Below are 26,188 nucleotides of genomic sequence, written 5' to 3' on the forward strand. Positions count from 1 at the left end.
AATCATGGTTTAATAAGATGATGTTGGCTTGGTTCAGATTTAGCATTCGTGTGGCATTCCAGAACTTGGAAAAATAATACACAGTAATGAGGACAAGTGACACTGCTTTGACAGGGTTCCATTTTAGGAATGAGATGTTGAGCTGACATCCCTTAATAATAACCAGTTTTCAAAGAAGAATCATTCTTCTGGTATCCATGTCAATATTTTTCCCTTTCGAAACAAAATAGACCAACTGAGCAATTATAATTCTTGGGATCTTGTTGCATACAAGCTGATTCCACATAACAACAATTATACTTTAACGTCTGTTTTTAGCATATGTTTAAATTTAGACATGCAGCAAGGTAACAGACCCTTTCGGCTCACAAGTTCGTTCCGCACAATTACACCCAATTGACTTACCCCCCAGTATTTTTTTGAACAGTGGGAGGAAACCAGAGAACCCAGAGGAAAACCACGCAGGCACAAGAAGACAGCGCCAGATTCGAACTCCTTCCACCGGCACTGAAACAGCATTATGCTAATCATTATACTAACCGTACTACCAAATGTTCTTTGTGCATCATGGAGATCTCATGCCCAGTCAGCCCAAAGCACTTTAGATGAAGCACCAATCCTCCTCTGTAGTGGTTAGTCTTACTGAACTGAGTTGATCTAGTATGAAGTTGAGTTGCTTTATATTGCGGGGGGGGGGGGTATTTTCAGGCAATGTACCTGTTGACACCTCTCTTCTCATCAGGTATGAATTGTTGATGAGAATTCTTTAACCAAATTTTGCATTTACCCCTGCTGGAGTCCATAATTCTTCAGCTGTGGTGCTTGTATAGATGGTGACAACTCAGTCATGGCACAACCTTCACTGGATCATAGCGTCAGACAGAACCATATGGGCCATGAAGATAAGGAATGCCCTGCAAGTACAGTAGGCTATCCACATATGCTTGACTAAAACAAAAGTTTTAGTCGAAAGTTACAAACTTAAATGGTGTTATTATACACCATGATTTCAAACTGATATTAACTGACATTTTATCTAAATCTAAATGTTTGCCACTTTGATGGATTGATGATTGTCTGTGTGACCCTTTGGCTCCAATTTTTTTTTGACTTTTCACTGGTGGTGTTCTTGAACTTTTTAAAAGATATTTCAAGTAAAATTTCCAAACTATTTTTTCAAATGTAAACTTCTGAGTAGTTGTGATAAAGATAGCTCCTTTTGATTATTATCTGTGTCATGTATTCTTCACAAAATGGAATGTATCAGCACCGAAAAGTATCCAATTTGTTCACTAATTAAAGATTTTGCTCATTTGTTTAATTTGTTAGTAAAAACATACAGTAAATGCTGGAGGAACTCAGCTGGTCTCGCAGCGTCCAAAGGAGGTAAGGATATATTACCGGCGTTTTGGGAAGAAGGGATCAGGCCCAAAACATCGGTAATATATCTTTACCTCCTCTGGACGCTACGAGACCAGCTGAGTTCCTGCACCATTCACTACAATCACTCTGTTTAGTTTGCCAACCCTCTTATCTTTTAGAATATTTAAATGTATACTCTTTGGCATAATTTTCTCCACAATGTGACATTATTGTAACTAATGACCATTTACTAATAGCCTTGGAGAAGATCCTATTTCAAAACATGGAACAGGGAGTGGATTTAAATACATCCGCGCCTGTTACACTGCTGTAAAAACAAAGCCGGTGCTTAGCAACTGTAGAAAGCATGGAGACATTTAACAACTGTGGAGAATATCCACAGGTGCTGATGCCTGCAATCACATTGACTTACTTAACCCTGAATTGAGTTCTTGCTGTGAAGAACAAGTGGAAAGCAACAACCAAATTAAGATAAAGAATATTTTTACCTGTAGTCAGCAGTTGTTCCCTTACATACTTCTGTATTTTACAATAGTTTTTTCTTTTATCTTTGCGAAATGTGCTGAAACAATTTAGAAAAGAAAATTGTTACCACAGAAGAGGACAGCACATATTAAATAGATGACAGCAAATATCACTGAGTGCAACCCAAGGTCAAAGTTGTTTGAATGGCTTGTTCAATTTTACATTGTCAATCCCATTCCAAGAACCTTGCCATATATTTTTAATTATTCGTATCATTTATAAAAAATGATTACTTTCAGATTAAAGTTTCTGATTTTATTACATTTAATTTTCAAATATTGCAATCATTAACTATATTTTATCACTGACAATGCACTAAACCTTGGATGTAAATATTTGAATTTTAATTAAGACATGAAATAAATAAATTTGAAATAAAAAACTTGTATGAAACACCACTTAAGGCAAGAAGCACATTCCACATATTGTTGCCGTGATGACACTCCCTGTCCTACTCTTTCATAAAAACCATTCACCATTAGGGCGGCACGGTTAGTGAAACAGTTAGCCCAATGCTGTACAGCGTTGGAATCTGGCGCTGGCTGTAAGGCAGATTTTCCTCGTGTCTACGTGGATTTCCTCCGGGTACTCCGGGTTCCTCCCACCATTAAAAACCTACTGGGGTTGTTGGTTAATTGGGATATTTGGGTGGCATGTGCTCATGGGTGGAAGGGCCTGTTACTGTACTGTATGTCTCGACGATATACCCAATTCACCTATAATCTCAGTACATTTTGAATAATGGGAGGAAACCGGAGCCCCTGAAGGAAACCCACACAGACACGGGGAGAACGTACGAACTCCTTACAGACAAACCGGGATTCAAACTCGGGTCATTGTCGCTGTAATAGCATTGCACTAACCCCCTATGCACAGCAAGGGAATTAACTGCTGTGCCATGGGCAACATTTATGAATCATGTTATCTAATCATGACCACACTGGATGTGAATTTGTTATTATATTAGTACTTTGTCAATGGGAGGATGTCAACATTTAGAAAAGGCTCTATCACTGTAAGATGTTTGTTCCGGTCTTCGTCCCATCATCCTTTTCTAAAATGTAATTTGTTATTTATCCATAGGAAAGAAAAACTCTCTTTTGTTGCACAAAGTCCAACATGATTTAAACTCTGGTGTCTTCAACAACCGTGAGAATGAGATTATCCAGGAAATTGTGAAGTATGATAGAGAGATGGTTCAGCAAGTGGAACTTCAGAGGCCTCTCACCATGTCTCACACTCCTCCATTTCACGGAGGACCGATGTTCAATTCTCAAGGTCAACTTGCTAACAATTCGGCAATTGCTACTCTCCAGCAGGCTGTAGCTATGAGCTTCTGTCCTCCATCTACAGGGCTTTTTATTGGACCTGTAGGTGTGCAGTCACCAAGGACAGTCAGGCGGTTGCAGCCTGTTCAGAGTGCAGCAAGCCCATTTTCAGTATCTCCTGGTCAGCAGCCGCAGAATCAGCAAGTGGCTTCTATTTCACCATGTCCTTATCCTTCTGCTGTGTCCAGTCCTCCAAACCAAAGTCCATTAACAAACCGAACTTTCCAATATGGATCACAGACACAATCAGGTTCACAGCTGTCTCTAACACAGCAAACGGCACCTAGCCCGACCCAACGTCCTGCCGCTCACAAGAGTACACAGGCGCTGCATACAGGCAGTTTATCCCAAGAGGCAAGACCACTGTCAGCTTCACAACCCTCATTGCCTCATAATATTTCCCAGACAGTAGCCTCAAGTCCGCCACAGTCAACTAGAGAATCAACCTCGTCAGTGGGAGGTCAGGCATCTGTGCAACCAACCGCAGGATCAGCTCGAGGACCTGTCCCACCGAGAGTGGCCCTGACCCACCAAATGTCCACAGGTGGAATTTTCCAACCACCAGGGATGGCTGGTGCACAACAGGACACAAGTGCTACCAAGAAAGATTCCGTTGTCTGTGTTACAGATACGGACACAGGCAAATCAAGGCTTTCCTCTAACTTGTGATATTTGAGGTGCCATGCTTTTTGTTAGAGGTAAATAAAAGGTTTATAGTTGAAGAAGAATTCACAGATAGTTGTGTAATCCGGAGAAGAATTGCCGCTGGTCACTGCACATCCTGAGCTAATTGTATACTTCATACCTTACCTTACAGAAAATCAAAGTTTGCGCAAATGTTTTAATGTCAAATATATGACAACTGAAAATGTACATAAGCTCAGAATCCTTTGATATAGTTATTAGCTTTAATTTCTTTAAACGATTTGTCTGTGTTAGATACATTAATGTATTTTTTCCAAAAATGTCTTACAATAGTATTTGCTGTTATAGCGTTGCTACCTTATGTATTCTTGTAAAATTAAGTGTTAGTAGTTATTCCAATACATTTTAACGTCTTACTAAATGGTTACTGCATCATTAAGCAGCAAAAAAGACAGATGTTAATGATTTTTGAGAAGCCTATACTTGAAAAAAATTATTTTAGTATAAAATGGAGTTATGGCTTTTCTTGTTTAAAGTAACAGAAATGGTCAATAATTGCAATCTACTGGTGCCCCACAGGCTTAAGGGAATCAAATCAACTACCAGGTTTCCGTTGGCTCTTTTGAATATACCTGGTATCTTGAGAGTTGATGAATTCCCATGTAAATGAAAAGCCTGGTGGAAATTATTAAATGCCATTTGGACCAAAAGCAGTTCTACATGAAACTGTGTGGAAAATTGCACTGGTGGATTTTGAATAGCAGAATGCACTCGATAAGTAACTGATATTGTCTTTATTGAATTAATGCGTTGTGTATTAATATCACGCAACAATCCATTCAGGGTCAAGCAGTAGTTTGGTGTAAAAATAGCAGGATAAACAGGTTGCAACAATGACTTGGTTATTCCCTTTCTTTAACATGAAATAGTAATAATTGACCAGTTAGTTGAGTCATCCATTTTGTATATATATATATATATATATATATATATATGGTGAAATGGCACACTTCACTGCAGTAAGCATTACTGAGTTCACAGATGCTTCCCATTAAGTTTGTTAATAAAATCTGTTCATTAATAACTATTCTAAACATTTAAATGTAGAGCACAACTGCAACCACAGAGATTTAATATTTCAAATATCCCAACAACCATTTCAAAATGTTGGGAGATAAAGTGCATTGGTTTGCCACTTTGAGAGATTGTAAGCTCGACAAAATTAACATCACAAATATGATTTTGAGTTCAATGCATAAACTTGGCGGAGAAACTCAGCAGGTTTTGTGGCATCTATGGGAAGTAAAGGGTAACAGATGTTTTGGGTTTGAGCCCTTTGTCAGGAGAAGGCATGAAGGATTCACGCTTGAAATGTAGTCACCGTTAACTTCCTGTGGACACTGCAAGAGCTGCTGAGTCTCTCTAGTACGTTTGTGTTTTCCACTCCAACACCTGCGGATTTTCTTGTTTCACTTTAATTTTCAGATGTATTTTTGATTCAAGAGATCTAATTGTGATCAATGACATTCCTGTAAAGATGGCAAAACACTGGTGAAAACACTTAATAAAACTGGATCAATAATTTAATACTTGATAAAAAAATCAAGTTCAAAATCAAATTCTTTCAATAGAAGGAAAAAGCACCTTTTATTTCCAATGATATCAAAGCAAAGCTAAAACTTTCTGGGAAGTATTTAAATATTTCTGGTTTCTAATTGAGTTAATGTTCTAAGAAATATACCGTGTAATCCTGCTGCGCTAATTTATGGCCTTTACTAAGAATGTAGATGTATTTTTTAATCAAAACAATCATATTTAGCTTTTCTCTCACAACTAAGGAGCCTATAATCATCGCAGCCATATCTTTAGTGTAGGAAGAAGTGTAACTGGTAGGTATTTTTGTTGAATGTATAAGCAATATTGGGTAAAGTTTGCCCCAATGCCTGAAAATGAAAAATAAGCTTCAACCATCATTCGTTCTTTAGAATAGCGAATTGTTGGTAGCATCTCAATAGATTTCTATCAGTCTTTATGCAATAAATGTGAAAGTCCTGATCTATTTTCTAGTGCTTCTCTGCAGAACTGGGAAAAGTCACTTTTACAAATTGTCCAGTAAAGTATTCTTGGTACTGTCCTCAGTAATCTATAGTGTGTTGCCAGCTGTAAGGTTATTAATTATAAACTGTAATATGCTTAAAATAGGTTGTCATTCATTCATGGCTTTCAATGACATGATCCGGCTTGAGATTGAACTGTAAGAAATTAATGTTAAATCGATAGGCAGCTAATGTGTGTATGATGTTTCATTGTATAATGAAAGGGATCCCAATGAGTAGATTTAAAGTTGTACATTTTGTTATAGTTATTCGCACTTTGCGTAGAAAAACAAATTATTTAATCAAGACTTCAATTTGCAGTGAAATTAATGTAAATTCTTGTCATTAATTCTGAATCAAATAGCACATAATTATTACTGAATTTACAATTTCCAGTATTTGTAAATTAGCTGACGATCATTTGCAATAGTAATGAACATTCGCATCATCGTTTTACACAATATGACTTTGGATTCTATCATTAACAAATCCAAAAATCACAAAATAAACATAAGAATAATTTCCAAGTTAAATTAATTTAACTTCTTTGTATAATGTTTCAAGTTATATATAAGCCCATTTGATTTATTTTATGTAGGAGGTTTTATATGTGACTATCCCATGGCATTTTGATCCGAAACCAGAGTACAGTACCAAAAAAGCATTCTATCTATTACCGAATATTGAATTGTTGTCTGCACAATTGCATGTTCATCACTGAAGGGAAACAATAACAGCGCCTGATTTACCTTAGAGAAGATTTGCACCTTGAAATTTCCTTCCTGTCTATGGATCATAAGTATCAAAAGCTGCAAGGTCAAAGATCATTTCCATTTAAATTTTAAAATGCTTTTTATTTTTATTTTCCCGAAGAAGTGCTTGGACCTTTTGAGATGTGAGTACTCAAAATTGTCAATTTAATTTTAAATATTGCAGCAGAAAGCTTAATCTTAATTTTACACAGTCAAATCTGCTTTCATGCAAATATGTCAAAAGCGAGCTCCTTGCCTCATTACGGAGTAGACTGATGTTATTATTGTGTCATTGTTTCATGAGGACAGGGCTTTTAACCACCTATAGCAACTGTTTAAGCTTTGCACTGCTGGTTCACGAGAAGCACCATATATGTACTTCAGGTACATCAAATTATAGGGATTTTATTAGATGCTTAAGATGGGAATCTATTCTCTGTGACAACTTTTGTTTTATTTTTGCAGGTTCTGTCTCTAAAAATGTGCTTTCTCTATGTAGTCTGTGATTTGTAGTTGTGCAACATTCAATATTAAAGCTTGCTCAGGAGTCGCACTGACATTCAAAAAACAATGCTCTTAGTCTCCCAGAGGATGCAAGGCGACTTGCATTTTTGTTATTGAATGCGTGCAATGAATAGAATGTATTTTCATGCACTCAGTATGTTGGCCCAATTCGTGTCCTACATTATAAACACCATGTAGTTAGCAGTCTGTGACTTTAAATGTACGCAAGTTTGAAAGAATTTGCTCTTGTCTCTGTGAACAATGCCTAAAATCTAACAATGCACCAGCAGTTCTCTTAGTACTCTGAATTTTAAAGCAACATATTAAGGAATTTTACTTCTGCTAAATTGATTCTTTTATTCAAAGTTTAGTATTTTTTGGAAGAAAATGAAAAATCTGATTGATTTCCCCACCCCCCCTCCAAATTCATCACTATACAGAAAATGTCAAGCATTTTGAGTTTTTCTACATTGAATTTCTCTATCATTTCTTTCATCAAAGTTAATGCCTGGCGAAGTCAGAATGGGAACTAAAAGTGCATTGAAACCCCGTGTGTGAAATTACTTCGTGCATCTGTTGTAAACAGTTGATAATGAAGTCGTGAATCAATGCAGTGAATGTAGTTTGCAGGAAAGATGTCTCATCTTTTGAGAACTGTGTTTTCTGTTTCCAAGTCAATATATTAAATCATTTGCAGGCTCTTAACAAAATTATCAAAAGGAGGCAAGAATGTTGTAAATGCTCAACTGGTCAGACAGAACCTTGGCAAGAACACAGTATTAATGTTTCAATATCCATAGACGATGCCTGACCTGCTGAGTTTCTTCAAAATATTCTGCTTTTATTCCAATCTCTACAGTATTTTTTTTTTAACTGGGGAGTTTTTCAGTTGTTTAGATTTATTTATCATTCTGGAATTTGATCCAATGTTGGAATGCATGTTTTATCCCTTGAATTTCACTGGAGTGTGAGAGATGGAATATATTTTCCTAAAGTGCGTAAAGGTTGAAATACAGACAGTCCCCTGGTTATGAACATCTGACTTACAGACAACTAATACTTACAAACGGACTATGCGTGGCTTCAGCGGTTCATCAGCTCGAGGAAGGAGAACACCATCCACCATTTTAAGTCAGATCACTTTGTCTCCCTTGATGTCTACTTCATAGTTTTATATGCATAAAAAAGTAAAATATATACTGTCTACTAAGACAAACATTTGACTAACTGATGCTAAATGTACCTGTTCTGACTTACCTACAAATTCAACTTAAAGATAGATTTAGGAATGTATTTTGTTCGTAACCCAAGGACTACCTGTATTGTCCTTTCCAGCCATGTTGTCGTCATTAATAAAAGTCCTAAAGCTGTGATCCTAACATCAACCTTTGGAGTCATAATGGTGTATGTTCCATTCAGTCAATTAGGCAATAATATGTCCCATGATGCCTTTAATTTCATATGTTATCTAAAACAATGGACCAAATGGATTTCTCCCAAACCTGACAATATTGTTGAGTTGCCAGAAAAATCTTAGAATCAGGAGTGACCTGGCACATAGAGCTATTCCTTATGTTCAATAGCAAAATAACAATGTTGTTTACGAGCGGTGGAAACCAAGCTGCTGATATGCAAAAGAACCATGGCTAAAAGCAACAATTTCCATTCTTGAGCTGCCTTAGTAATAATTCTAGCTTAAAAAGATATCTCAGGTGCTTCAGAAGCAGAACGATTAATTTTCAGGTTTCTAATGTCTTAAGTCTTACATACATAGCACAATTGTTTAGAGGATAACTTAATTTCTTTCGACTGAGTCATTCAGTGGAGCACCACATCACGCACAGAAACCTGACAGGGCCAGCCCATACACATCAGCTTCACTGCCTGCTGACTTTGCAATGGCATTGACTGCACAGTGCAGTAATGCATTTAATCCATATTGCCTGCCCAGCTGAAGGAGCAAACATAATATGAACATCTTTATACGATTATTAAACAAGATATTTTTCTAAAAATTCCTTCAGCATGGAGTTCATCATCTGGTTATATTTCAGGAGATAAATAATACCTTCATACCCTGAATTTAATTAATATAAATCTGATCTATCTGTAATAAACATTTGAAGCAATGTGGACCTTTAGCATAAAAAAGTTACAGATGGATATGCTAGAATTTTGATCTGTGCAATAAAGGTTTGCATCTGATTAACATTCTCCATGACCTCACGACACCCATAAGCACCTTACATTCTATGAAGTACTTCACTGTTGCCGTCTGGAACTACGCAGGATAGCCACCACCACGACTTCACTGGGGTAAGACTGTTGATAACCAATTTGGACACAGCTCCCACAATTGGCAATATGGTAACATATAAATAGATAATCTTTTAGATCCTAAACTACAAAAGCTTTCTTGGAAATTAAAATAAAGCAGACTGTTATAAAATATGCACACAACTCTGGGTCAAAGTTGAGTTCCCAAATAATTTATCTTCATACATGATCATGTGTTTTCTTCTAAAGCACTTGCCAATAGTTTATTGTATCAATCACAAACACTGGTGGAAATTTCCCTGAAGATCTTTGCAGCTACATTTGTCTGTTGTTTGAGTGAAATAATAATATTTCCATTTTTCAATGCTTGGCTTTATGTGTTGTCATACATAATGTTGCTGTTGATTGGTTTGTGCCTGAAGTATGTCACTGGTGTTACAAATATAATACTGCTGGATTAAACCACTCATTAAAAGCCCGTTGAGAATTCCAAAGAAAAAAAAAATAAAATGTAACAATGTGTATTGGTTTATTAGTATTGTTCCATTTTTTCCAGCTCATTTTAAAGAATTCAACCCCATTTCTTCATTAAATTCCCTCTGCCGTGAATTAATAAGTTGGAGGGCAGGACAATATTATCAACAGTTGCATCTCACACATAAGGTGATCACATCTACGATGGAAGGGAGTACGTGCGAAAGCATTTATTACTGACAACAGTACAGAGAGCAATTTAAATCAAACCAAACTTTCCATCAATTTCTATCCCTGTCCCATATAAAGATATTGGCCTAGAACTGTGTTGTTCGTGCAAATGTTCAGCAAGCGAACCTTGCAAGAAATTCCATGACAATTTGCTCCTTTGTGGGCTGATGTGGAGTTTTTCTAGCTTTGTCTCTCTTAAGGGCACGCTTAGCGTAGCAGTTGGTGCGATGCTGTTATAGAGCCAGCAACCCAGGTTCGAATCGGCGCTGTTTGTAAGGATTTTGTACGTTCTCCCTGTGTCTGCGTGGGCTTCCTCCAGTTTCCTCCCACTCTCCAAAATGTCTGGGGTTTGTCGGTTGATTTGTGCATTTGGGGGCTCAGGGTCGTGGTCCAGAAGGGCCTGTTATTGTGCTGTATATTTAAATTGAAAGAATTAAATTTAAATTTTAAAAATAAGGATACCTCAACTAAGATGGAAGAATGTCAAAAATTGTATCTTTCCAATCATTTAAACAATGCATCTCTTGAGTTTGTCTCAATTCTTGGGGATGTCTTTATTTGTTTATAGGCATCTATACAAAGGATGTATTTACATCTGTAGTTGGTGTGTAAATTGTTATCTGCCCCAGGTTAGATTACTGCAGTGATGAGTTCCAAGGGGAAGATGTCTGTCAGGAAACTGGACCGAGTACTTGCTTTTGTACACTGTTTGCTTTTGTCCATTCTAACTGTTCAAACAGGTCAAAAGTTCGATTGATGTGTTAAAAAAAAACACTGCAAATGAAGGAACTCAGCCGGTCTTGCCGTGCCCATAAGGGGTACAGATATAATACCGATGTTTTGATCTGAGTTGATCCCGTCACTGTCAAAGCTGAGTTGATCCATGCACTTTGCGCAAAAGTTGCAGTGTTTTAAGGAAGATCTCACTCATCAGGGACTACAGTCATTTTTCATCAAACCATTTCATTTATAGGGTGAGTGAACCATTCATTGGAACATTATGTACACTGCAGATGGCCTGCAAAGTCAACCCTCTGTGCTATTGTGAAGAAGAGGTGTGTGAGTGAAGGATGAAGTGTCAAAGCAGAATTCCATGTCTCGACTCCTGAAGGAGACAGGCAAGATCTGGAAGACTGCAGCTAACGCGTGTTGTGAGGGTGATTGGCTCTCAGTAGCCTCCATCCCAATCTCCTCTAGCTTGATGAGGCATTCTATTTGAAGGGGCTACTCTCTATGCTGCACTTTACAGATGCATCATTAGAAAGTCTCCCATCCAGATACACCTTAGTACAGGATCTGCTGTGCCCAAAATGGCAAAGAAACCACAGAGAATTTTAAACACAGCTCAGGCATCAAAAAGAAACCACTTCTCCATCAACTTTGTCTATGTCTCCTGCTATCAGAAAAGTTGCTGACATGTAAAGGACCCATTCCACTCTGGTCATACATTATTCTCCCCCCCTTTTGTTACCTGTTCTTGAAACACAAACCTCCAGATTCAAAGATAGTTTATTTCCTTCCCCCTGAAGTGATCTGACATCCATTTTGTTTATTTTTCTTTACTTCAGAGATACTGTACGGTAGCAGACCTTCCAACCCACAAACCTGCGACACACATTGAAGCGAGTGACCAATTAACCGGGAAACTCCCCTATGTGTTTGAAGGGTGGGAGAAAACCAGAGCATCCAGAAGAAACTAATGTGGACTTGGGGAGAACGTACAAACTCCTTACAGACAGCACTGGATTCAAACCTGTGTCATTGGCATTGTACTAATGTGGTGTTATCACTACACTAACTGTGCCACCCAATTTAATGCAAGACCAGTTAGGAACAAGGATTAACATCAGATTTATTGTTAGAGTTCATACAACTCTTGAGTTTCATTTCCCTGCAGGTGAGGCAGAATCACCATTTATTGGTAGTATGAAAAAAAACTGTACACAATGTACACATGTAAACAAATAAAGAACTATAAACAGAAAACAAATATAAACAAACTGACTGTGCAATGCAGAGAATTTAAAAAAAATCAATAAAGTGCACAAGTAAGAGCCCTTAAATGAGTCCCTGATTGAGTTTGTTGTTGGTGAGTCTGATGGTGGAGGGGGAGCAGCTGTTCCTGAACCTGGTGGTGCGAGTCTTGTAGTACCACCAGGTTCAGGAATCAGATACTCAACACATGTTGAGTAACATGTGGCATTGAAGATGCCTGAATGGCCCTCTACTGATGAAATAAGATTAAACGCTAGGAAATGTTCAGAATAGGTTGATTTCTGCTCTGCTGGGTCACTGGGTACTTTTAAGCTGCAGCCTCTGGGCAGGGCTCCTGGGACCAGGGTGCGATTACTGGGGTGTGACGTACGGCTGTTGCAGTAAGCGGACACAAAACTCAAGAAAGACTGTACAACAGGCTCTATTCAGTTAAAGGTCTCTGCTACAGTGGTAGCTGTACTGGTGGCTCCTGAGTGAATGCCTCGGGAGGGGCTGGCTCAGGATTATATCCCAGGCAGTTGATTGACAGCCAGCTGGGTGGAGTTAGGTCTATTCAGGTCGGCTGATTGACAGCCAGCCAGGTGTGGTCTGTCCTCTGGTGATCTTCCTGCAGCTACAGAGATCACCCCCTGCAGTAGGCTAGTGGCATATTACCACATGGGGCGAAGGTGGTTCCAGCACCTTTTAAGCTGCTGGGGGATCCAGCCCCTGTGATGATGCATCACGCACTCAGGGGAATATTGGTAAGTCTCCCCTGCCCTCCCACCGGCTGTCAGTCACCCACCCCCTCGTCAGTAACCCACTCCCATAAGTTGCGGCCCCCACCATCAATCAACACCCCCAATGTCAATCACGCCCCCCTCCCCTCAGCAGCAATGCAAACATTGAGCTGTCACAACTGGAGTGTTCACAACAGCGGCAGTTCGCACCCCCCCCCCCACTCTCACCCCCCCCCCACTGTGGCAGCGACCCCTCTCTCCCCCCTCTGGCAGTGACCCTTCTTTTCTCCCCCCTGCAGCAGTGACCCCTCTCCTCCACATGACAGTGACCCCCTCTACCCCTGTGGCAACAACCCCTCTCCCCCCACAGCAGTGACCCCTCTCCCCCCCCCACCGTGACAATGACCCTCTCTCCCCCTGCGGCAGTGACCCCTTTCCTCTCCCCCCATGGCAGCGACCCCTCTCCCCCCATGACAGTGACCCCTGTCCTCTGCTCTGCGGCAGTGACCCTTCTCCCCCTGCAGCACCGATCGCAGCAGGCACTTCAGCCAGGCGTTTCCCTGTGACACCAGCGTGACCTGGTAAAGTTTAACTGAGTTCCCTGACAACCTCTGTTAGGTCTGCTTTGTTCATGAATGAGTGAGACAAACACCAGGCTGAGTCGAAATCAGGGTTCTTTGTTCTTTATTACCGGATTGTAACACTTGCGACTAACAATGTTAGTCGGAGAATGCATTCTGCCGTTATCAGCAAAATGGTGATTTTTTATACCCTTGGATACATGCTTAGAACATCATCATATCATTACTTGTCCAATGACTAAAACTGTTGCTATCCTTTCCCTGCTAGCTTCCTGCCTCTCAATCCATCAATGTCTCTCTTATCTTGTAAGTACAAGGATGCATTTACATCTTGTTACAGCCCTGTACATTCCCATCTCATGATGTTTTACCTTACACCTCTGAGGTAGGTCAGGGTCCTGGTTCGATTTGGACCATGTTAATCGGATCGGATCCTTTGAAGCTGCTGCGAGAGTGGGGCTCTGACCCCATTTTACACGGCAGCTGGAAAGGGCCTACCATTTGTATTGAACACATACTAATTCCAAAAATTAGCTTCAGTAATCAGGGATAGCTATTTTATCATTGCCATCGTGGTTGGATTGCACACATTAGCTAACATGAAAATTTTTTAAAAAAAATTGAATTATTGATAATTCAATTCTCATCTTCAGTGAGTTCATTTGGCAGTTCAGTATAATACATCACTGCCAATGGGAATATATTTCTTCTTTGAAGTTGAGTGCAGTTCAAAAACATTACAAGTCCAAGAATATGAATCAGACCAATGTTTTTCAACCCTCTCCAAACAATTGTTTCTAATCACGCTCCATTTTAGCTCAGCCAATTCATCAGGCAGCCTCTTAGGATGTATTAGGATTGACACAGCAAGTTGATTCTAAGACTACAGCTTCGGGATAGATCACGTTATGTGCGTACAGAAATGCTCAATGCATCAGTCCAAGTTCTACTAGAAATGTATTTTTCTTTCTCAAAGGCAAATATCAAACCATTCCAAAATGGCAGAGAATGGTAACAGCACTGAAGAAGCCATTTGATCTGTGTTCACAATTTCAAAGCACAATCTGATACTGACATTTTCCCCACTCTGCCCCATTTCTTCCACAAGATATTTATTCTATTTTTTTTATTTTAAAGTTTGGAAATGAATCTATATGCATCATCCTCTGAGCTGGTGAATTCCAAATCTGAACCATTAATTGCAGGGAAAGGTTTTGCTCAACTTGACTCAGGTTATTCATCAGCTTATCCATGTCCTCCTAACGTTTAGTACTTTCTCATCCATTCTTATCATTCATCTAAGTTTCCTGTCACTAAGAAATTGTGCCCAAAGACTTGTCACTAACGTACATCAAAAATAGCCACAGTCCCAGTGTAGAGCGCGTCGAAAGAATCAAAGGCTTGTAGATCCAAACCAAGACTTTTATTAACTAGAAGACTGGAGCATATCACATGTAGGTCGACCAGTCCAGAATGATCTGATCTGGCTAGGAGCAACCCTTTAAGACCTGCCAGTAGGTGTGGCTACACTCTCAGCCAATCACAGTCATCCTACACTTCTTTCTTCTTCTTTGGCTTGGCTTCGCGGATGACGATTTATGGAGGGGTATGTCCACGTCTGCTGCAGGCTCGTTGGTGACTGACAAGTCCGATGCGGGACAGGCAGGCACGGTTGCAGCGGTTGCAAGGGAAAATTGGTGGGTTGGGGTTGGGTGTTGGGTTTTTCCTCCTTTGTCTTTTGTCAGTGAGGTGGGCTCTGTGGTCTTCTTCAAAGGAGGTTGCTGCCCGCCGAACTGTGAGGCGCCAAGATGCAATGTTTGAGGCGATATCAGCCCACTGGCAGTGATCAGTGTGGTAGGCACCAAGAGATTTCTTTAAACAATCCTTGTACCTCTTCTTTGGTGCACCTCTGTCTCGGTGGCCAGTGGAGAGGTCGCCATATAACACGATCTTGGGAAGGTGATGGTCATCCATTCTGGAGACGTGACCCACCCAGCGCAGTTTGGTCCTACACTACAATCTGTACATATACACATTGGTGATAGAATCTGTACCATCACACCCAGTACTCAACATCCATTGTATGAGCCTGTCATTCAAAAGGTGACCATTTGTCTCACTGCTCCCATTTACTGTTTCTGACCATGTCTAGTACCATGTTTAGTACCATGTCTGCGGACTCCAAGACTTTGGACTCCTAGCAAGCTACATTTAGATCTGAAATAAGTCAACAAATATTGACGACATTGACGTCATGAACTCCTTACAGCTTTGGCATAAAACCAAGCAATTGAACAACATGTGAAGTGCTCTCTGGACACCTACATACAAATAGGTGGCCAGAGACATGAGACTTTGATGTGAACACCTCCGAGATGCTAGAGAACTGCCATATAACTTCCTGTATAGTTATGGAGTCAGCACTGAAAAAAGACATTTGCTCTGTGGAGAGGCAAAGGTTTTAATTTTGCAACACTGCTAAAAACATGAGAGTTTCTCAGTACCTCCAAGACATTCAAATATTTTCATGTTTTCTGGTTTTTATTTGGACTCTTTTATTGATTGTCAATGTGAAGCTACTTGCCATGATGTGGTTCGACAGGACACAGCTTGCCCTTTGGAGTGATTAAAATTCAGCAGGCCTCGTTCCATTTATAGAATTTGAATGCATGGTATGAATAACAAACAAATATTCATCGATGAGTACAAGATGCTCCAGTGCCCATGTCTATTAACACCAGTAAGCAGACTAAATATTTTTTGGCTGTTTTCTGTTAACACAGTACAATGAAATGCCTGATAGACATAAAGTGTCTCTCAAAGCACACACAAAAAATTAATGAAGAGATTCAACTACTCTTAATATCCAGCTGAACAATTATAATGGCAGAGAATGGACTCATGGCAACTATGGCTTCACCCTAACAGATATTCCCTTTATCCACCCTGTCACCTTTTTAGCAACCTATAAGAAATAGGTTAGGCCATTTGGCCCATCAAGCTGTAATGATTATAATATTTGGGGAGAATTTGGTAATATTTGGGGGATTTGGTAAGATTTAGAGTAGGTTACATACATACACACATTTTCAAACAGATCTTATTTGAAAGACTGAAGAAATATTGACGATCTCTGGAGAATGTAAGTACCTTTCACATGTAGCTGTTAATTGAACTGACGCCATAAATTGTTTGGAACTGGAGCCAGGATAGCTACAAGTACCTTTCTTCAGGGTCCTTACAGGAAGGTCATTCCTAGGTTTTGTTTATCTAACAACAGCTTGAGCAGAAGAAAAAACTCCTGTTGTTTGCTGAAGAAGGTGGGGGTTTTGCAAGTGAGTGAATCACATATTTTTGATTGGAGAGTTGGAGAGAGAGGGAGGGAGAGAAGAGAATCCCTCTCAGCTTGTGTGTGTATGTGTGACACTGAAAACCAGTTGAACAGTGCAAGCCGGGAAGAGCTGGTTGAAACTGATGAAAAGTTCCAAAAGCAGTGGATGGCGGGAAGTGCTATCTGTCTGATGTTTCTCTTGGAATAAGTGGAACAAAAAGGAACTCTGTCATAACCTGAAAGAAAGAGGTTACCATCTGGAAAACCCTGATGGGGCAAGTTTCATCAGCGAGACATTGAGATGACTAATGGTGGTACCTCAGTTGTGGAAATCCTGGAACAACAAATCTCTCTCTGAAAACCCTACAAGAACCTTCCTGAGCAGTAACCTTTCAAGCACCAAAGCCTGGTGAACTTTATACATGTTGAATTCTGTGCACAGTATAAGAATTGCCTGCATCCAGAGAACTTGGAAGAAGAAGTGAGATTGAACTGTGAATCAAATAACTTTTCTTAAATTTACACACACATTACATACACGTGTGCTTAGAATTAGAAGGGGGTTAATTTGGGTTAGTTAAGTATAGAGTTAAGTTAAAGATTGATTCTATTTTCATGTTTAAAGTTGATTAAAAATAACTTTTGTTTTAAAAACCCTTGGTGAATGTCTATTGCTGCTGGATTTTGGGGTCCTTTGGGCTCGTAACAGAGCCTCCTCCACCATTCAATGAGATCATGGTTGATCTGATAATCGGCTCATCTCCACCAACCTAGCTTTTCACATATCCCTTCATTTCCTACTATGTAAAAATCTATCCAACCTTGTCCTAAATATCTTTACTGAGGTTTCCTCCACTGCTTCAATTAGCAGTGAATTCCTTAGGTTCACCACCCTCTGGGACAAGAAGTTCCTCCTCATCTCCGTCCTAAATCAACTCCCCTGAATCTTGAGGCTAATTCTGGTCTCCCCCACCAATGGAAACAATTGACCTACCTCTATCTTATCTATGTCTTTCACAATTTTATGATTCTTATAGATTCCCTCTCATTCTTCTAAATTCCAACAAGAGTAATCCCAGACGACTCAATCTCTCCTCATGCCAACCCCCTCTTCTCTGGAATCAACTTGAATCACCTCTAAAGCCAGTCCATCCTTCCTCAAGTAAGGAGACCAGAGCTGCCCGCAATTCTCCAGATGCGGCCTCATCAGTACCACATACAGTTGCTGCATTACCTCCCTGCTCCCAAATTCAATCCCTCTGGCGATGGAGGTTGACATTCCATTTGCTTGTATTGTTTTTCTTTTTCTTTCCCAGTTCTGTCAAAGGTCCATTGACCTGAAATTTTAAATCAGTTTCTCTCCTGATCTATTGAATGTTTCCGGCATTTAAAAAAAAAATTCTTTTTCCCAGCTTCCAACATCTTTTTGACTTTCTGAAATTATTCACCTTCATGGTCAATGAAATACCCAGGGAAACCAAATCAAAAAGAGGCAGAAAATACAATTCAAAGAATCTGAAAATCATTAGTCAACATTAACTGGAGCCGCTAATCTAGAGCAATATGAAATGGACAGGACAGGCTAAAGGGTAAGGACGGAACTGGAAATGTTCTAAACACATTACAGATGAAATTGAAATATACTCCTGTTCTTTCAGCTTAGTACACTGTGGCCTAGAAATTGGATTAGAAACGCAACATTTGCATCTGCTTGTTTATATAATCCACAGAAAAGCTGTTCAATTTAGTGTTTCAGAAACTTCTCTTTGAAGTTCCACCCACTGAGAGATTGGGCCAGAAACCTCCTGTCGCACTTCAGTCTAGTGCAATTTTCTGTACATTGGATGCTATTAGCATCAGCATTTCTGGCTGGCTGGATGACAAACAATAGATAAAGGGATCACATCCAATGACCTTCATTGGTCAGTCGCCATTAACTGAGGATCAAATTGCGAAATCACGGTGAGAAGGTTCCCCACTTGGGTCATTTTTGTTTTCACTGTGTCCCAAAGTGATGTTCGTGTCACTTTTCACTCAGGAAATGCTGAAAGGATCATCAAAGTCTATGTCGGTGGAAGACGCTATAACCATAACCATATAACCACTTCCAGCACAGAACAAGCCAGTTCGGCCCTACTAGTCCATGCCGTAACAAATCCCCACCCTCCTAGTCCCACTGACCAGCACCCGGTCCATACCCCTCTCGTCCCCTCCTCTCCATGTAACAATCCAGTCTATCCTTAAATGTAACCAATGATCCCGCCTCGACCACGTCTGCCTGAAGCTCATTCCACATCCCTACCACCCTTTGCGTAAAGAAATTTCCCCTCATGTTCCCCTTATAATTTTCCCCCTTCAATCTTAAACCATGATGCGGAGTTCTGAGGCTCACAGTGTCAGAGGCCCAATTACGGCACAGTGTGAAATCCCAACTCATTTTACCGTTTTGGCTAACTTTCTCCTGATATCTCTGTTTCTTCCCCTCCTCCCATTTGATTTTTACACCCCATCCCTACTTCTGCCTTATGTCGCTTCCACGGTTTTAATCAACTTCCATCGAAGCCACGAGAACAGCGCCACATCTTTCTCCCAGGCACCATGAAGTCTCGATGTTGTGCTTAATGATTATGCCTCAGTAGCAGCTGACAGACTGAGGGTATTAATAAGCCATGTCACCCCTTGAAACCAATTTATCATTCAATGAGCTCACAGTTGATCTGTGCCTTCTTCCTCATTCCTGTCCTTGTCTTTTCCACTACAAAGATGACCAATTAATTGAATCATGTGAGCTTTAAAAAGAGGTTGCCCACCCCTGCTATAGAAGCAGTCATGATTTCCACATTAAAAAGGCAAATGGACTTACATGGATATATAGTATCTATGGAGAGAAGGGTTTTGAAGGATGGGACCAATGGAGGCAAGTGGGACTAGTCATTAATTTTCGTTTTTGTTTTCCTTTTTAACCCATCCACTTCCCTTTCTTGCCACGCCTCACCTAAAAATGTGGGCATGAAAAATAAACAAACATTATTTTGTATTTTTCTGTCCTTTGTCTATTTTCTACTCATAAGATGAATAAACACACTGAAACAGTGAACCTCCAAACAAACTGCATAAGAGCAGGGTGCGTAGGCAGTATGTAGTCTTGTGGTTAATACACTGTGGGAGTGGGGGTGAGAAGGTGAAAGTTTCATCACTGATGGTGCCATTATATAACCTGCCAGAGATCTTGCCTGTGATTAAATTATCTCAGTTTTTGTTAATGGGAATTGTTCAATGGTTATTCTCAGAAACATCTTGCCAGTTTTGTTCTTCAAGGAGCTAATGTGTTAATTACTGTGTGTATGAGAGTGACAAATATTTTTACCTGTGTTAAAGACAGCAGATTAGAATAATTGAGCATTGGATGACTAAGTTATTGTGTTAAATTTATTTTGGCAAGAATCTTTCTTGAAGTTTAATGCCTTTAGAGAGACACAAGCAAATCCTTCTTCAGCACGGCCACAGAAAGATCTGAGGCATGGCTGGTTAAGAGAGCCTGGCAGGTGAACTCGATTACTTCAAACTCCCCACCACATGCAAGATCAAGGCAGAGCTTTCAACTGCCTCAGTTAGATATTTATTACCTTACATGCAGTTTTATGATTAATGATAGTGAGTTCTACCTAAATGGACGGGAGATGATATGAGGGGTTGTTTGAATATTTACCCAAAGAGGTGGAATTTAAGAAAGGGACACAGATGAGGATTAGAGATCAATTGATGGGGTAAAGGGAGTATCAACCATACAACCATACCCCCCCCAACACAAAATCTCCATCAATGGCTTTTTCATGACCCTTGTGCAAAGTGCCAATCATTAAGACATTGTATAATTTTAAATTGTGGATGAAATCTCAGGATGCATTGGCCTTGAAGAAGGTTCAACAAATATTTGGTGAGATATCAACCAGAACTGTGTAAAATGAAGCTATCCTTGGATCATATTGTCAAGAATTAAAGCCAAAATGTTATGTAATGAAAGGAATTGGAAAATTTATAGGAACCAATCTCCTCTTTAGTAGACGATTCTAGCAGAGGAGAACATAAATTTATGAGTGAAATAAAAGTGAAACTGGATTTGAAAAGCTTTGACCTAAAGGCTCCAAATTCTGCTTCTCTAAAATCCAGGCAAAGAATGAAAGGAAATCATGGTTATGCAGCTTGGGATGGAACTGACTTTATTAAACAGAAAAAAGCTGCAGATCAGTGAGAAACCTGGCTTATTTGGACTCACAGTTCAGGTATTTCCCATTTGCAACCAGATTACCCTCAAACTCACCTGAGGAAATTGGAAGATTCCTATTCGTATAAATTTCCATGTTTTTCTCTCAATGTTCAGGTCGGCTTGGAGACAACAGAAAAAAATGGAATGTGTTCCCACAATAACTTATAACCACAGAATGACCCAAACCTCAAGACACTGAATATAGCATCTGTATACAGGCATTGTGACATATTGGAATTATGGCAGTTGCAAGGTCCTACAAATGTTAATGTGAAAATGAGGAAATGATCTGGTCTAGTGACCGGGGTTTCGGGATAAATGGTGGCCGGGATATCAGGGATAAATCTCTTGCTCTCTTTAATAATCATGTCGAAATGATTTGTGTGATGACTTGGATTATCTGCTGGGGTACACATCCATCAGCACAAAGGACGAAGAAGCTAACTGGGTAAGACTCCTCGACGGCTGGAGTACAGACCTTAAGGGGCCAACAATCTGCCCCCCTTTCTGACATGGTGGTGTCATTATAGCAATCCAAGACCTTCCCTAAGAATACAAGACTAATGAACAGACTTTACAATTAATGCGGCCATCTTAATATATTTGGCCCAAAATGTCAGCTCTCATGGAAACCTCTGCTTCCAGAGGTGTCCAATGTTATACTAGTGATTCTCTGAGCTCTCACTAAACTCAGGGACCAAGGATGGATGAGGTGTGACAACATTGCATTTTTTTAATTGCAACCAGTTTGAAAATTCCATTGTAAGTTGTGTAATTGTTCTGTACTGATTGTACTTCAGAAATATCCAAAAAAGAACAATCTTTTAAATATATTGGAAGGAAGTTGCATCCATAAATTGTGTTTCTCTATTAAGTTTTAATAGATTACCTAACAATGAAAAAAATTGATGATGAAATAAAAATACTTCATTTAAAAAATGGAAAACATTTTAAATATTTCCAATGGGAAATGCTTTGCCTTTTTCAATGAACCAATAAGAAACAGCTATCCTTTTTAAGTCAATTTATCCAATGAAAATGCTTTGCCATTTTGTATAGACCAATGAAAAAGATGATTATTGGATTACTGGGGAGGGTTCAGATGTTTATGGTAGGCCCTTAATGTTTAAACTAAAGAGCCTTAAGTTAGATTTGGCTATGAGGAAGGAGTTACAGGAAACAACTTTTTTCAAAGCATGTAATTAAGCTGTGGAACAAAAGTTAATTATTTTGCATTTATTATTTCATAGGATGTGTAAATAGCAAATCACATTGCCTATTTCTAGTGATGAAAGGCCAACTACTGCATGTGGACCTCATGAACAATGAATGCAGAGAAGTTCTTCCTTGGGAAATTGGGACCAGGTAGGGACCATGATTGTGATTATGGTTCTGTGGTCAATATTACTGATGTCAATTTTAATTCCAGAATTACTTGATTTCCTTGGCTGCCCCATGGCGGAGATATCTGAATTCCACTGTGGTAGCTGAATGCCATGTTACAGTTCCCCTGTGATTGGTTTATTGTGATTAATTGATAGCTTTAATTCCTAACATTTCTCAATGCACTTGTGATGCTTAGGATTATTTATATTGTTTCTCAGTAATATGGATAAATTGGAGAGAAATAATGTGAAGGATGTGAACTTTGAACCATTGAGAACAAATGACTCAATGTCGAATTAATGTAATTTGACTTCACTTGTAGCAAAGCTGACTGGCAGAGGTATGAACATGACTGTGTTAACAGGGATCAAAGAGTGTCCTGGCAGGCATTTAATTTTGTGACCTATTCTAGAGAGTTGTTTAAAAGTTGAAGTTCCCTTTCCTGCAAAGATTTTGAGAGACTTGAAGGCTCTGAATGTGTGTGTTGAGAAAGAGGACCAGATTCTGCTCTGGCTACCTTTATCTCCTTGGATATGTGGATATTGTCCTCTGTGGTTTGTACAATGTTGATAAGAGCTTGAGATTGCAAATTTATCTTTCACAGAAGCCCACTGCTCCCACTGCTAATGTTTACATTTCAAGATTTTTTAAAATATTGAAGCAATTATTATATTTGAAATTGTATTGGATCACCAGCATGCAATGTATGGATTAGAACCATAGAACATTACTGGAGAAACATAGGCCCTTTTGCCCTTCTAGTCTTTTATTCTGCCTAGTCCCACTGATCTGCACCATATTCATTGCCTCTCCATAACCTTCTATCCATTTATATGTCCACATTTTTCTTAGATGTTAAAATTGAGCCTGTATTTGCCACTTCAGCTTGTTCCACACTCCCACTACTCTCTGTGTGAAGAGGTTCCTCCTAAACTTTTCCCCTTTCACCCTTAACCCAAATCCTCTGGTTTGTCTCTCGCCTACCCACAGTGGAAAAAGCCGATTTAAGTTTACTCTTATCTTTCCCCCTCATAATTGTATATACCTCTATCAAATCAGTTTAACCTTTGCCTGCAACTCATTTCCTGAAGTCCTGGCAGCATCTTTGTAAATCTTCTATGAACTCTTTCAATTTTATTGATATATTTCCTGATAACCAAATCTGCACACTCCAAATTTGGCCTCACCAATGTCTTGGACTTCTTTACCATAACATCTCAACTTTTGTACTCAATACTTTGTTGTATGAAGACCAATTTGCCAAAAACTCTTTTTACAACTGAGGGATCTGGGAATACAGATACGTAGCTCCCTGAAAGTGGCATCACCGGTAGGTAGGGTTGTCCGCATGGATTTTCTCCGGTTGCTCTGGGTTCATCCCATATGGGGTTGTAGGTTGACTGGGCGGCACAGGCTGGGCAATGGACTGTGCTGAATCTATACCTAAATGTCCTTTTTAACTCTTCTCCCATTGAGATCTCTTTGCCTGCTGAGTTCCCCCTTTGTTTTGGTCTAGTTTGATCTTGGTTCACTGGAATCATGAGATAGCATCCCTTTGAATTGTGGACTGTGCTATCCAACAAATATCTTAACCTCAATGGAATGTAACTTAAGAATTAAGAATTCTGGTTTGTTGTCATTTACTAAACAAAATCCCCTAGTCAGTATTACTGTACAGCTGGCAGTAATTACATTACCAGTTCATTGTAAAAGGACAGGAGATGGGAGATTCTAGAGCTCTTTTGATTCTTGGTTAAGCTGAAGTAAACTGTACAGAGCAGCAGATGAGTCACTTGTACCTGTTAAAATGCATAATTTCTTTCTTGATAAATTGAACAATGAAACTTGAAATGAATCTTAAACATCAAAAGGCAATGAATAACTAAGTACCTTATTTTTTAAAAGATCCATCACTATAACTTTAGCTGCCTCAGACAATGTGTTTAAAGATTCATCCCATGCCCCTAGCCACACTCTCTTCTCCCTTTTCCCGCTGATCCTGCCCACCCACCTCTCTCACCCCATCTTCGCCCCCCCGCTACCTTGTTTCCTCTTGTTCTGTCTCTCCCTTCCCTTTTCCCTCACCCTCCTCTCAGAGCCAAAATCACCAGGCTGAGAAACTGTTTCTTCCCATGACAATGTAGTAGATTGCTGTTGAACTGCTCATACAGACCCTCTGTGACTCAACTATTTCTTTAACAACAATATTTATTTGTTTTGATATCTGTATACCTACCGTGCCTATGTGTATCATTTGTCTGTACGTGTGTTGCAGTGCATTACACCAAGGACCAGAGAACACTGATTTGTTAGGTTGTTCTTTAACAATCAGATGAGAAATAGCTGGCCTGTTTGCAAATCACAGTGATCTTCTTACATGGGACAACAGCTTTGGACTTGATATAGTTGAACTAGCCAATAATGTTCATCATTTGAACACTCTGATCCCTAGACAAGTGGAGGAAGTTGTGGTGCTGGTACAAATTGAACCCCTCTTAAGTGCATCGTGTGTTACTATAATTGTTGTGTTGGCAATAGGGACCCCTACCATGTACTTTCTTTCCATACATTTGATCCATTTTGTTCATTTTTTTCCCCCCTGAAAATTGTCTCCAAATATGTTCAGGACAAAATATCAGGTAAAGAAAAGTAATTTAGAGCAGTTTTCCATCCTTTGCTTGAGATATTTCCGTCTGTTGCATGGCAACTATTTTACCTTCGCCAAAAGTAGAAACCTGCCAAAGCCAGTTTCAGGGTTAAAGTTGCAGCTCAGCTCCAAATGAAATCTAATTAGAGTTGTATTGCCTGAAAACAGGCTCTCTTCATCCCAACTATTCCATGGTGACCAAGTTGTCTATCTGAGATCATCCCATTTTGCTCTAAACAATCTGTACCTGTGTACCTGCCAAAATATCACAATTCTGCAGGTTCCCCTAGTCCTCCATGGACACACTACCCTCTGTTTGGGATCATTTGCTCCTGCATCATCTTTAACGTTTCCCCTCTTGCTTTAAACTTGTGCCTCCTGGTGATAGATTCCCCTACCTTGAGGAAAAGACTATGAATATTTACCTTATCTATGCCCCCTCCTGATCTTGTACTCCTTTAGATGGTCATCTCCTCAACTTCTTGCACTCCAAAGGAAAAGGGTCCGACTTGCATTACACAAATAAGCTGGGGAAATTCAGCAGGTAATGTAGCAGCCATAGAAAGTTAAAGGTAATCAATGCTTCGGGCGTGATCCCTTCATCAGGAAGGTGCCTTTTGCAATGAACATTCTTATCAACTTTACATATTTTGCATCCTGGGCTAACTACATGGTTCCCCTCTGGATATGGACCTATTGGTAAAATACTTGGTTATTATGACCTCATGTTCTTTATGATATCAATGATCCAGATGACAATGTAGTAGATGGCATCAGCAAGTTTGCAGATGATGTAGAAATCGGAGGCGTTGTGGACAAGGAGGAAAGATCTCAAAGCTTGCAGAGGGAACTGGACCAGCTGAAAAAATGGGCTGAAAAATGGCAGATATGTGAGGTGCTGCATTTTGTAAGGACTTGCATTGTAAATGGTCAGGCACTGAGGAGTGTGGTAGAATAGAGGGATCTGAGAATACAGATACATAATTCCCTAAATGTGGTGTCACAGGTGGATAGGGCTGTAAAGAGGGCATTTGGTATCTTGGCCTT

At 39.6% G+C, this 26,188-nt stretch overlaps 1 protein-coding gene and 1 long non-coding RNA gene across 2 annotated transcripts in view; one reads left to right on the forward strand and one right to left on the reverse strand.

Moving 5' to 3' along the window:
- The window catches only part of hcn2b (hyperpolarization activated cyclic nucleotide-gated potassium channel 2b), a 75,756-nt gene extending 71,780 nt beyond the window's left edge, over nt 1-3,976 (forward strand). Inside the window, exon 8 of the mRNA XM_069922970.1 lies at nt 2,992-3,976. Within this exon, the coding sequence (XP_069779071.1) occupies nt 2,992-3,905 (914 nt within the window). The 3' untranslated portion in view covers nt 3,906-3,976. The remainder of the gene's footprint in view (nt 1-2,991) is intronic.
- LOC138756490 (uncharacterized) lies at nt 1-25,824 on the reverse strand. Its single transcript, XR_011353098.1, has 4 exons — nt 25,567-25,824; nt 24,192-24,293; nt 1,872-1,945; nt 1-213 (listed from the first exon to the last, which is right to left on the reverse strand). It is a non-coding gene; the product is annotated as an uncharacterized lncRNA (long non-coding RNA).
- Nucleotides 25,825-26,188: the final 364 nt, after the last annotated feature.

This window comes from Narcine bancroftii, chromosome 3 (assembly GCF_036971445.1).
Source record: "Narcine bancroftii isolate sNarBan1 chromosome 3, sNarBan1.hap1, whole genome shotgun sequence".
NCBI lineage: Eukaryota > Metazoa > Chordata > Chondrichthyes > Torpediniformes > Narcinidae > Narcine > Narcine bancroftii.